Genomic DNA, 12,956 nt, shown 5'->3' on the forward strand with positions numbered 1-12,956 from the left:
AAGTTAAAATACTAGACGATCGCTTTTGATGACTTAACTCATTTACGAGCACTCTTTGATCTGAGGTACTTAAAAATGCAGTGATGAAGTGTTCTCCCCTTTGTTTTCAGGATGACTTCACTTCTAAGCAAATTCAGAATAAAATATGCTGATATTAAGATCATTGGCAACATCAACATGAAACCCAACAAAGAGAGGTAAGAAACATTTCCAAAACCCATTATTTCACTGCAGTTCTTTATCTGGGAGTTGTTTCTTTTATACTGATTATAAAAAAATGATCAAAGGATGAAAGCAACTGCACAAAAAAAAAGTCTTTTAAAAATCACAATACAAAGGTTAAAGACTAACAGATTTATTTGGGCATAAGCTTTCGTGGGCTAGAACCCACTTCATTGGATGCATGGAGTAAAAATTACAGATGCAGGCATTATTGTGTCAGTATAATAATGCCTGCATCTGTAATTTTCACTCCATGCATCCGATGAAGTTGGTTCTAGCCCACGAAAGCTTATGCCCAAATAAATCTGTTAGTCTTTAAGGTGCCACCGGACTCCTTGTAGTTTTTGTGGATACAGACTAACATGGCTACCCCCTGATACTTAATACAAAGGGTGGTACTACAAACGGCCCTCCACTTTATGTTGTAATGATAGGACTTTATTTTGATACAAAGACTAATTAAAAACTCACAGTTATGAGCTACTGAATTTAACAGGGATCATTTTATAATTGCTTTCCATATCTGGTTTTGTTTCCATGGCCATGACTAAATCATGCTATTCATCAGATTTCACTGCAGCTCTTTTGAAGACTCATCTTCCCCTCTGACTCAGACTTTCAGAGTCCCCTGGGTTTTACCTCACCCAGGCATTCAGTAGCTTACCATCTTTACGGCCGAACACACACACTGCTCCTTTCCCTAGAGAAGGACATTACCGCTTTCTCCTATCACTCAAATATAATGAAGGCACAACACATATTTTTTAAAAGCTAGGTATATTTATTCTCTAGATAAGTCAAGTGAGGACTGAAGAATAGGTAATATTCAAAAAATTCCATCTCTGAGTGCCTTGGCTAGAGATATTCTGAGAGCTATGCCAGCATTAAACATTTTGCTGTCCCTGGCAAACTAGAAAACTACCGGCCCTCACAGCCACTTCACATTTTCTAGCCTTCTATTTTGCTGCCTTAGATGATCACCCCTCTGTTGCCTGCAGGGTACTAGAAATTCTGTATTTCAGAACCTGTTGTAGCTAATCCCCATTCAGCAGGTAAACTTGCCTCCGCTCTTCCAAAACAAACCACCACCTCTGGATTTCTGTTGAACCTTCCCCAAAGTGAGTAGACCCTGTAAGTCCTCCTTCAAAGTAAAGATAAGTCCCAAATCTCCCAAAGTAAGTCTCTCCTAAATAGAATATCTCCTCACCAACTCAGAGAAGGATATACCCACTGCCCCATCAGAATCCAGTACAAAATATCTCCCTTGTTCTTCAAGGTCCTCTGTGAAATTTAACAGTTTACTTGTACCTCCTTCTGCTCTCCAGCCTAACCTCCATGCTCCTCTGATACCATACTTCTTTCTTTTTCTTCCACACACACCTATCATCTTGGACTTCTGGTATAACCATGGGCAAATCACTTAATCTCACTGTGCCTCCATTTCTCTATGTGTAAAATGGTGATAACAATACTTATCTTGTTTCATTAGTGCTTATACAATCACTGGATGGGAGACACTATAGGAATGCTGAGTATTATACTCTTATGAACATGTGAAGTATTTACTATTTGATAACTATATTTCTGAAAAATCAGCAAAGCGATTTAAATTATTCATCCCCTTTCTGATTCTACAGTCAGTATTTTTTTTTAATTATACCCAGAATGGTGAAAAGCATTATTCTTTTCCTTTTTCCCATGTTAACTGAATAACGATCTTCCAAAGTACATTTGCAAAGGAATCAAACAGAAATACATTTGGCATTCACATGAGCAAATGCATTTGAAAGCTCAGCATTATTTATAACATATAATAAATGTATAACATGACTGGACACCTGCAATAGTGCCATATTTCTCCCTGAACCTGTGTGCATATCCCCTTGATTTTATTAAGAGATGTGCACATGGATTACAGGCAGGATTAGGCTCTGAAATTGCTGCTGAAAATGATAAAATTATCTAGATAGATCGGCCTGCCAATACAGTAGTATCAAAAATACCTCACAGTTGTTTATGAATTTATTTTTCCAACTCCCCTGCAAGATGGGAGGTAGTATTAACCCTATTTTACATATGGGAACTGAGGCACAGAGAAATTGAGGTATGTTCAAAGTCACACAGGAAATCTATAGCAGAGTTGGAAGTTGAACCCAGATCCCTCAGTCCCACTCCAGAGCCTTAGCCATAAAACTTCTTTCCACCTGTCATTAGGGTAAACGTACACAGACTAGCTATTAATTTCATTAAAGCTGTATACTGATCATTCAGGTGACTTCTAACACTACAACACTCTTTTAAATGATTATACGTGTTCAGTGGTGGTGTAAAGTCCTGCATTCTTTATTAAACGTAGACCTTGTCTACTCTAGAACTTACTTTGGTATAATTTACATCACTCAGGGCTGTGAATAATCCACACCCCTGAGCAATGTAAGTTATACCGACCTAAGTGCTGGTGTAGACAGGGCTATGTTGGCAGGAGAGCTTCTCCTGTTGACATAGCTACGGGCTCTCGTGGAAGGTGGCATAATTAAGCTGAAGACAGAGCTCTCTCCCGTCAGCTTAGAGCATCTTCTCCAGAAGCGCTACGGCAGTGCAGCTGCATCGGACCAGCTGTGTTGCTATAGTGCTTCTAGCATACATGCAGCCTTAGTAACTAATACTTTCCACTTTGGGCTTACAATGAAAACATTTCAGCATCTTAAATAGGCTGTGTTACAAGGACACCAATGCTTGCTGTAAATTCACTGTAGAGATAGTGGGCCAAATATAGCTCTTAGTTATATCCATATAAACTCATTTTAGTGGGGTTGCATAGATGTATTTGAGGGCACAATTAGGCCCCAAATGTTTAAAGATGTTGCATGTCATTCAGCTGCATTCTGCAGTCAGTGGGGGACCTGCCTTACCTAAATCATCTGTGAAATAATGAGTTAGTACCCTGCTGGGAGGCCTCTTTCATAATTCTTGTTTCAGCTGGAAATTCTTTGAAGAGATGATTGAACCACACCGCCTCCATGAAAGCTGCAAAGATTTAACAACTGCTGAGAAATTGAAAAGAGAGACTCCATGGAAAATTACAGATGCAGAGCTGGAAGCATTCAAGGAGAAGGTAAATCTTTGCCTACCTTTATTATATATTGCTGACTAGCTAGCTAAAGAAACTAGTGAACAAATCTGAAATATCAGCTAAGAATTTGATATACATGTTAACTATGTGTAAGCATTTGATTTTTTTAAGAATTGGGTTTGTATTGTAAATATCATAAGAAAAGTTATTTTTCCTTTGTACAAAGATCTGGAGAGAGCCTATCTAGAGTACTCAGTGTGGCTTTAAACGTTTACCTCTGCAGCTATACAGACATTCAGGGAAGGCCAAGAGCAGGACTGCTACATGAAGCAAAAGAATGGAGGGTTTTAGCTAGGAGGGCAAGCTGAAGAGAGGAGGCCTATACATTTAGAGGAGAGGAAAAAGTATTTAGAGAAGGACCTAAACTGGAACTTCAGATCTAAACACCCTAAACTTGGGAAATGTTATTATCCAAATCCAGACTTTGTGGCTTGGGCTCTTCGTTATTAACATAAGACCCAAATGATTGAATAAAAACCTATTTGAACCAATAAACAACATGAAACCGCAGGGCCACTCACAGAAATAAGAACAGCAACAACAAAGTTTAGGTTTACTGCATGGAGGTTTTTTCTCCCCTCATCCTCAAAGGTTAATCAAAAGTTGGAATTCTCTGACCAAAATTAGAACCAGGATTAAAATTAGAGAGGAAAATATTAGTAGTTATTCGGATACCAGTGGTACTTTAAGGTATCATACATGGGATTAAATGCTTAACTAAATTATGGTGATTCTTACTCATTACACACAGGATTAAACTGAGGGCAAGATTTCAAATTGAGATGGAATATTCCTTAAGAGCAGATTGATATGAACCATAGTTTACTTATTTTTCCTTTCTCTAGAGTATTGGACAGGTGGATTAGGATGAGGAGGATATGCCATACTCCTTGAAGGTGAAATTCACACCTGTATGGATGTCCCAACTTAAAACCTATCAGGCGTTAGGCACCAATTGACATTAGTCTTCCCTGTTCTTTTCTTCTCTATTATGTGTGTTGTGTTTTGGAAGCCTCTGGAAACTCAGTCTGACTTGGTAATAATCCTGGTTGAACCTCAATATAGCATTCATGAATGCAAGTGGTTATAGTACATAAAATACATGAAACAACTATAATCTCTTTACTCCACGTATATTACAATCAGTCCTCTAGAAAATTTTAGTAAAATGAATAACCTCTGCTAGGTTGCAAGCTGGCTTATTTATTTACATAATAATTTTTCACACAATGCACAGTCAACCTGTGGAACGCCTTGCCAGAGGATCTTGTGAAGGCCAAGACTATAACAGCATTCAAAAAAGAACTAGATAAGTTCATCGAGGATAGGTCCATCAATGTCTGTTTGCCAGGATGGGCAGTGATGGTGTCCCTAGCCTCTGTTTGCAAGAAGCTGGGAACAGGCGACAAGGAATGGATCTGTTCTGTTCATTCCCTCTGGGGCGCTTGGCGTTGACTACTGTCAGAAGACAGGATACTGGGCTAGATGGACCTTTGGTCTGACCCAGTATGGTCGTTCTTGTATGTTCTTATTTTTATACCCTTTGAGATGGCACCTTGGCACCTGACAAATTAAATGTAGTAACATATTAAACTGCCAACTACAGACAGCAGTTTCCCCAAACAGCCATAATAAGTAATCTACTACCATAATCCACAGTCAAAGAAATATATGACAGCCATAATCCATAGTCAAATATTTGACCAAAAAAACCCCATGGCTTCTCAAGCTCTGGTATATCACCACTGTGACGTACAAGGGTACAATGCAGACTAATGAGCACCTGTGTTACCCCTGCCCTGCTACCCTGGATGCCTTGCTGAAGGAGTTCCCACCTGGGCTGCTCACAAACAGCCTGCCAGCATGCAAGCCACACCCTGAGTGTCTGTGTGCAACTGCAGCCTGTCATCCACACTTGGGTTACACTCTGGCTCTCACCAGCCTTGGTTATACTGCAGGGTGACTCCAACACACCCTCAGTCTTAGATTTCCCCCCAGAAATGTATGTTCTGTATTGCCCAGCCGCTTCCTGGAGAATACAAGTTATATTAAATCTGTTATTTCTTTAATAGAAATAATATGCACACAACTTGCCACCCCAATGGAGTTCCCCAGACACTTCAATTTAAACACAATGGATTAGGTAAAACAATAAAACAAGTTTATTACCTACAAAGAAATACATTTTAAGTGAATACAAGTAATGAGGCATAAAAGTCAGAAATGGTTACAAGAAAAATAAAGATAACACACCACTGGTGCCTAACTTAAAACAACTATGTTAAATTCAAAGCAAAATTTTCTCACCACATGCTTTCAGCAATTGTACTGACCAAATGTCTTAGGCCAGGATCCCTTCTCCCAGCGTCCAACAAAGGCTTCCTCTGTTGCTTCAGGTGCAGTGAATGTTATGGGCAGGGAGTGAGAGAGGTATCCCTTGGGGCATTTGTCCCTCCTTTTTATCGTTTCAGTCCCCTTCTTGAAAAACATTTCCAGCTGGGTAATAGCAGACAAAAATTCTATGTGGAAGGATGTTCCCTGCTTTTTCCTCACCTGATTGAGCTTCCTGTTTCCCTTCCTGCTTGATGACTCTGTTTACTGCTTAAATGCAAATTAAGGAGAGCACACATTCCTTTGTTTAAGATAGACCTGTTTGCCAACTTCAGTTTGGAACATGTGTTAATAACACCATACAGTGGAATCTTATAATTTCACATGCAATGTTGCCACACGTATTTTATCAGGATGATACTGATCAGCAAATGATGAGTTTTTGAAAGATACCTTACAAGGCATACTTTGTACAAAGATTATTACAATAGTGTGTAGGGTGTGAATACAGGGGTACATTCTGTCTCAACCACATAGGGTAATTTCCACATCCAGGAAACTGTATTGTCTAATGGAATCTAATTTTTCCCACCAGAGTTACCGTCAGGTCCGTTTGAATGAACTCTTACAGGCATACTCTAGGGCTGCTAATCTCATTGTCCTGTAAGTTGCACAATTTTAACTCAGAAAATGAATAAGTTAACCTGCATACAGGTATTTTTTTGGATATGAACAACAGAAAGATGTATGTTAATTCACTCAGAGTGAAATTCGCTTCAGTCCAGAGGTCCAGCACAAAGGCTATGTATCATTTAAGTCCCTCTTAAGCCTATTTTGAGGCCTTTTGTGGGACTTAAGCAGCGCACAAGCCTCATGCTGGTTCTCCAGACGAAGCTGAAGCTCACCCTTAGGTAACAGTTCTTTGTATCTTAAAATTAGGTTTTACTCTGAAAAAGAATTATAGGAAAATGGCACCTTCCTGCCCAACAAATTTACTCTCTGCATATTCAGAGTTGTATCTGCTTACTATCATGGCAAAAATAGTTCTTCTTACTATTGTTAACATTGCAAAGTCAACTGATATCAGAAAGAGAGAGAATTCTTCTTTTGGTTTATGTATCATAACCAGAATTGTTAGTTAGGTTCAAATTGCAGGACCAATCTGTTTTTCTCAGGGAAAGCCCAGTGAGGACAACAGAATTTACTCCTGAGGGCATTCTGCACCAAAAAAATTAAAAATTCTGCACACAATATTTTAAAATTCTGTAAAATTCTGCAAAATTTATTTGCCAAATAAATATGTAGGTGCCAGTATGGTACTGGGGAGCACAGGCCACTGGCTGCACAGAGGTGGGAGATCACTGTGCAGCTGCCCCCACCCCAGACACAGACTTTGTGGTGAGGCTGCACCCAACCCTGACACAGAGCAAGGACTGGGCCTGCCCCAGAAACACCCCTCCTCCGTGCCAGGTGCACAAGGTGTGGGCAGGCAGGCTCAGCAAGGCAGGATCCAAGTGTGGAGGGATCCAGGTGTGGGTTGAGAGGATTTGTGTGGGGCAATATGGGTGCGGGCGGCTCACTGGGGGATCTGGGTGTACATGGGGCTTCTTGGGAGCTTCTGGGTGCAATGGTAATGGGACTCTGCAGGGAGGTCCAGGTGAAGGTGGTTGGGGCTCAGGGGGGTGGTCTGGATGTGAGAGGGGGATAGAACTTGGCGGGGCGGGTCTGGGTGTGGAGGGCATGGGGGGGGTCCAGATGCTGGGGGAGTGGGTCTCAGTGGGGTGGGGATCCAGGTGTTGCTGACTGGGGCTCAGTAGGGTGGGGATCTGGGTGCGGGTGGCTCGTCTGGGTGGTCCAGGTGCAGTGGGGCTCATCGTGGGAGGTTCTGATTGCGGGGGGGTGAGGATCAGCGGGAGGGTCTGGATATGAGGGATTCTGGATGCACGGGGCTTGGGTGGATGGGGAAGCAGCTCCCTGTACAGGGATCCTTCCCCCTGCAGCTGAGGAGTGATGGGTGCAGGAAGCAGGAGTGGGAGAAGAGTTTGCAGAGCTTCCTGCAGCTGGGGGAGAAATCTGGGGGTGGGCCTGACCCAGCCCTGGATGCTGTGCAGGGGAAGAGGAAGTCCCATCCTCCCCTGCCCAGCCAGGACTAGCAGCTGAGCCCAATGCAGGGTAGGGAGCCAGGTCTTCCCCAGTCCCACTTGCTGCACCACAGTGATTTACCTTTCTGCTGCTCTTGTGGCTTCCCCTTGCTTCACCGTCAGAAGGTCACTTGTCTGCGGGGAAGCAAAGAAATCTGCAGGGGACATAAATTCTGAGCATGCGCAGTGGTGCAGAATTCCCCCAGAATAGGAATTGCACAGGTTTTACTCAGGGTATAATTTGGATTGAAGAGTCTTTAGGTGAGGATCTAAGAATCAGAAATATGTACTTTTAGGGTCCAGGTTGATGTCTGTGCAGGAATGGCAATTAGAAAAAATGCTTACTTGTGAACTTGACAAATAGAATAACCAATACACGTGGAACGATGAAACTATTTTTAAGAGAACCATTTTTTAGAGCAGAACCACACTTTAAGTGCTTGAATAAACTTCAGTTACTGTTGTGTTTTGATAAGCCTCTCAGTCTCTGCTACTAACACAATCCTCTGGAGGCAGAAACTGCATTTGCAGTATATATGGAAAATTACTCTATACTGTACAACCCAGATCTCTCAGGAATAAACTATCCTAAAAAAATTTAGAGCAGACCGTGATTGATACAAAGCAGATGGAATGTATGACTTATCAGCTTTATATTTTCTCTCCTCTGATTCTCATCAAGCTAGACATATAACTAATTTGTGATTTCTATGACCCCAATTCTGCAAACACTTAACTTTATATGCTTAAATTTACTATCATGAGCAGCCCCATTGATTTCATTGAGATTACTCACATTAATAAATCTAAATACATATGTAAGTGATGCACGATCAGGGCCTAAGAGAAACCCCATATATTATAAGACTAACTTTTTGAATGTTCATGCTTAGGCTGTGTGATTGTTTTAAGTAGATTGTTTATAGTTTTCTACTCAAGATAGTATTTATTGAAAAGCATATTATCAGGTTTACCCTATATTTATAACATTAATGTTATTCCTCTTTTTACTTCAACAGGAGCTTGCCAGTGGCAAAAAAAGGAGTAGTGTCTGATCACCTGTATATGGCTTGGTTAGAAATTCTCTCAAAGAACCTGCCTCCAATCTTACTGGTCAGGGGCAACCACAAAAATGTACTAACTTTTTACTCCTAGTAAAATATAAATACCTAGAATACAGTATGTTTGATTTCAACACAGGTATTTTTAAAGACAAAGCCATACTAAAGAGACACTATTGTGTAGTTTAGACCTAGAATTTTACCTACTGATGGAGAATGTCCTCCAAATCATAAATATCCTGTTTTAAAAAAACAACTATGTGCCACCCAAAATTTAAAAAGCTACAATTTATATAGAATCTAAAATACTTTGGGATTTGCTACTGAAGAGCCATTTAACAGCCAATTAACAGAAGGGGCAGAAATTATTTAAACAAACACTACTTTCAGAACTGTGCTGACATCACTGCTGATAGCTATACATGAAGGAGAATGACAATAAAATCGACCCATATTGACAATCTCTCTCACATTTCACTGCATTTGACTAAAAACGATAATTTAATGTAATATAGATATATACCTTAAAATAGCCTGTTTAAGTTGTGTTTCCCAATTATATCATTTCTCAAATTACTGACTATATAAAAATGTACTATGTCCAAACACATATGCTGTCTCCTTGAATATATGCATCTATCTTAGACACCTACCAAATATATTTGCCAGTTACTCATAAGGCATTATTTGCAAACAGTTTCAAACCAACTAGCTGACAAACAGAAAAGTTAGATTTATGGAAAATTACTTTCTAAATGATAATAGCTGATCATGAATTTTCAAACTATTGTACGGAACTAATTAAATGTATAATTGCAATAATCACATATGGTTATGAAATAGATTTCAAAGTGAAGCTAATGAAATACTAAAATAACATTCTGTTAAGATTTGTTACGAACATTGTGGTTTTCCCAAATGTACAATCTCATATGATTTAGAGGATCACATTTTATACTGATTTGGTAAATTGCAAAACAACTTATAATAAAATAAACATAACATATACTCTTTAGTTGAATGTCTTAATTTTCCTGGTCAAAATAGATTATTCCTTTAATTGCTGGGCTTTCTAAAGAACATCTGTTAAACATTTTAACTTGAAATAAATAATTGAAGTCCACTAAACTATCTGTGTGCAATGTTTTTTCTGTAGTATATTCTGGAATATTACAGTACTATATTATCTCATGCATTATCATTAAAATAGGCTATTTTATTTCCATTAGAGAATATATGTATAATTAATATTTAAACTACAAATTACTAAAAGGTATAATTAAACAAATTATCCCAAACCCCTTTTCATACATCCTTGCACTGTGTCTTTTCACTGTAAAGAAAAAGTGCTACCTGCAGCTGCCCTACACTCAAACACTTAGCCTACTCTACTGACAGAATACCACACAGGTGAAATTTAACAATCACTTCCCACTTTAAAGCAGCGCACGAGTATGGGCATACTGAGGCATCACTCAAAGAGGGTAGAGTTAAGGTTACATGGACATACACTTTAGCTCTGTAGTTCCTCATTTTCTAAAATCTGAATTTTCTGAACTTGACATTCTGAAAGGGCACAAGCTACTGCTGGGCAACCTTAACTCTGCATTAATGAAGGTATTGCCATTTAATTTCCTTGTTTTTTTAACAGAAAGGGAAATGTTTGTTGGTAGGAGTTAGCGCTCATTTATGCATTTGTAATTTTCGCCTGAGTTTGCAGCTGATATGCTACTGTGGTTAGGTAATAATCAAAAGGCCTAGCTTTCATATAGTGCTTTTCATCAGTAGATCTCAAAGAACGTTATAGATGGGAAACTGAGGCATAGCACGTTGCCCAAGGTCACTCAGCAGCCCAGTGGCAGAGCTAGGAATAGTTCCAGGCCAGTGGTCTTTGCTCTTGGCCACATGGTTGCTATGTGATTCCTAAGTGTTCCTCCCTGCTACTGTACATTTTGTTACAGTGGACTGGGGATAATGGTCATACTTTGAAATGTTTGCAATGTGCATCTGTTAACAGGGCCGGAGAGAGAAATTTCATCCATGGTCTATGTCTCAGCTTCATAACATATTGGTTATAGTAACATTAAGCATGTGAGAAGGCTGATATATCTCTCTCCTTCTTTACCTGCTACCCCACCATTCCCTGCAAATGTAGCACCCCCCCAGCCAACATTTTCAACTCGCCCTCCCCTTCCCATTAAGCCATTAGTGGGCACTGTAGTAGCCATTAACATCTAAAATGTTGCTCCTTGCTGTTTCCTACCTTCTGCTGCTGTGTACACATCACAGCAAGCAGCTTGCTGGAGGGCTACACACACATTACCTTGATTATGTAGCCTGAGTGGCACCCTGAGCTGGACCCCTCACTCCCACTACTCACCCACAGCTGCAACTCCTGCCCCTGCTTCAGCCAGGCTTCCTCACCCATGCCCCAGTCTCACCCAGTTCACCCCTTTTAAACCAGACCCTTCCTCCCCGACATTCTGGCCAGTCCTGCCCCCTCACTCCCTGGAGTGTTTGTACTTTAACTATTCATTTTCTGGACTGCAGATGTTTAAATCTGCATTACCTTCGGCCCTCCCCCAGATCCCACATGGAGAGAGGCTCAGACACCCCAGGAGGCGCCAGGTCCCCCAGATTACAGAACACACAAGGGGCAGGGAAAAGAGATCTGTGTAAACTCAAAAGCATGCCTCTCTCATGAACAGAAGTTGGTCCAATGAAAGCTATTACCTCACCCATCTTGTCTCTATAGTAACTTTAATTACAAATGACAATTGAAAAGATCACATGCAAGTATGCAAGCATTTTACTCAATGGGGAATTATGCACCAAAAAGTAAAAATTCTGAGCACAATATTTTAAAAATTTGCAAAATTCTGCACATTTTATTTGTCAAAATAATACAATATAATCATACCAGTTTCAATTATTTTGGTAATTTATTTCAAAATACCTGTCAGCAGGTATGTCTGTAGCAATACAGACAACAAAAAAAGATTCAGGAAATGTTTTTGGACAAATAGGTTCCATACTAGGCATATTAATACAGAACTTTGAGTAATAATTCATTTAAACTACAACACAGAAACGTATTTCCTGCAACCCGCAGAAGCACTGCAAAAGCTTGGGGGAGTCAGGGCTAATGGAGGAGCTGAGGGAGAGGGAAGTAATTGCTGGGAAGGAACATGGGTGTGAGTGGGAGTGTATCCTCATTCAGCCACCCCTCCTCCCCCATCCCCATGTATCCCTGCACTCCCACTCAGCCACCCCTCCTCTTGTTCCTGTGTCCCTGCATCCCCACTCCCATTCAGCCCCTACCACACTCTGTCCCCCCTGACTAGCCCTTATGAACCCATCTATGTGACCCTTGAGCAGCCCCTTCGGCCTGCCCCGCCCCCATATCCCATGCCTCCTCACCTGGTCCTGGAGGCAGGGCACTATGAGGAACACAGCTTCTCCAGGACTGGCTGCCTTCTGTTCTTGCACCACAGCGGCCCATGGTGGGCAAACGGCATAACTGCAGCACCTCTCTGCCAGAATGTATTTTCTACAGAAAAAAAAAAAAATCGGTGGGGGACATGAATTCTGCACGTGTGCAGTGGCACAGAATTCCCCCAGGAGTAGCATTTCCTCTTTTCCCTCATGGTATGAAAGGGAGGACTGATATATTCCCATTCTAGAAAATGCCTAGTTAGACAAAGATTTAGTTTAGTTTCTTTCTATTTATTTGATAATTTGAGAGTCCATAAGCTGGAAAGAGTATGCACACAACTAAAACATTCATTCGCTCTACTTTCTGTATTTACCTCTTTTCTTACATTCTTTTCACTTTCACATGATTTTAAGATTTCACATGAATCATAGGATTTGAAAGGACTGCAAGGTCATCCTGTCTAACTCCCTGCCGAGATGCAGGATTTGTTGTGTCTAAATCATTCAAGACAGATGCCAGCCTTCTTTTGAAAACCTCCACAACCTTCCTAGGTAGCCTGTTCCATTGTCCTACTGTTCTTACAGTTAGGAAGTTTTTCCTGCTATCTTCGCAAAAAGAAAAGGAGTACTTGT

General features: G+C 40.6%; 1 protein-coding gene across 4 annotated transcripts in view; it reads left to right on the forward strand.

The window, feature by feature from the left end:
* Window positions 1-9,987, forward strand: part of SLC12A1 (solute carrier family 12 member 1) — a 67,501-nt gene extending 57,514 nt beyond the window's left edge. For 3 of the 4 annotated variants that reach the window (XM_074966368.1, XM_074966370.1, XM_074966369.1), the window contains exons 24-27: window positions 111-197; window positions 3,202-3,337; window positions 6,282-6,349; window positions 8,847-9,987. In XM_074966368.1, the coding sequence (XP_074822469.1) occupies window positions 111-197; window positions 3,202-3,337; window positions 6,282-6,349; window positions 8,847-8,982 (427 nt within the window). In that variant the 3' untranslated portion in view covers window positions 8,983-9,987. The remainder of the gene's footprint in view (window positions 1-110; window positions 198-3,201; window positions 3,338-6,281; window positions 6,350-8,846) is intronic. The other variant, XM_074966371.1, reaches the window with a different exon arrangement.
* The last annotated feature ends 2,969 nt before the right edge of the window (window positions 9,988-12,956 follow it).

The sequence above is a fragment of the Natator depressus genome, chromosome 10 (assembly GCF_965152275.1).
Source record: "Natator depressus isolate rNatDep1 chromosome 10, rNatDep2.hap1, whole genome shotgun sequence".
NCBI lineage: Eukaryota > Metazoa > Chordata > Testudines > Cheloniidae > Natator > Natator depressus.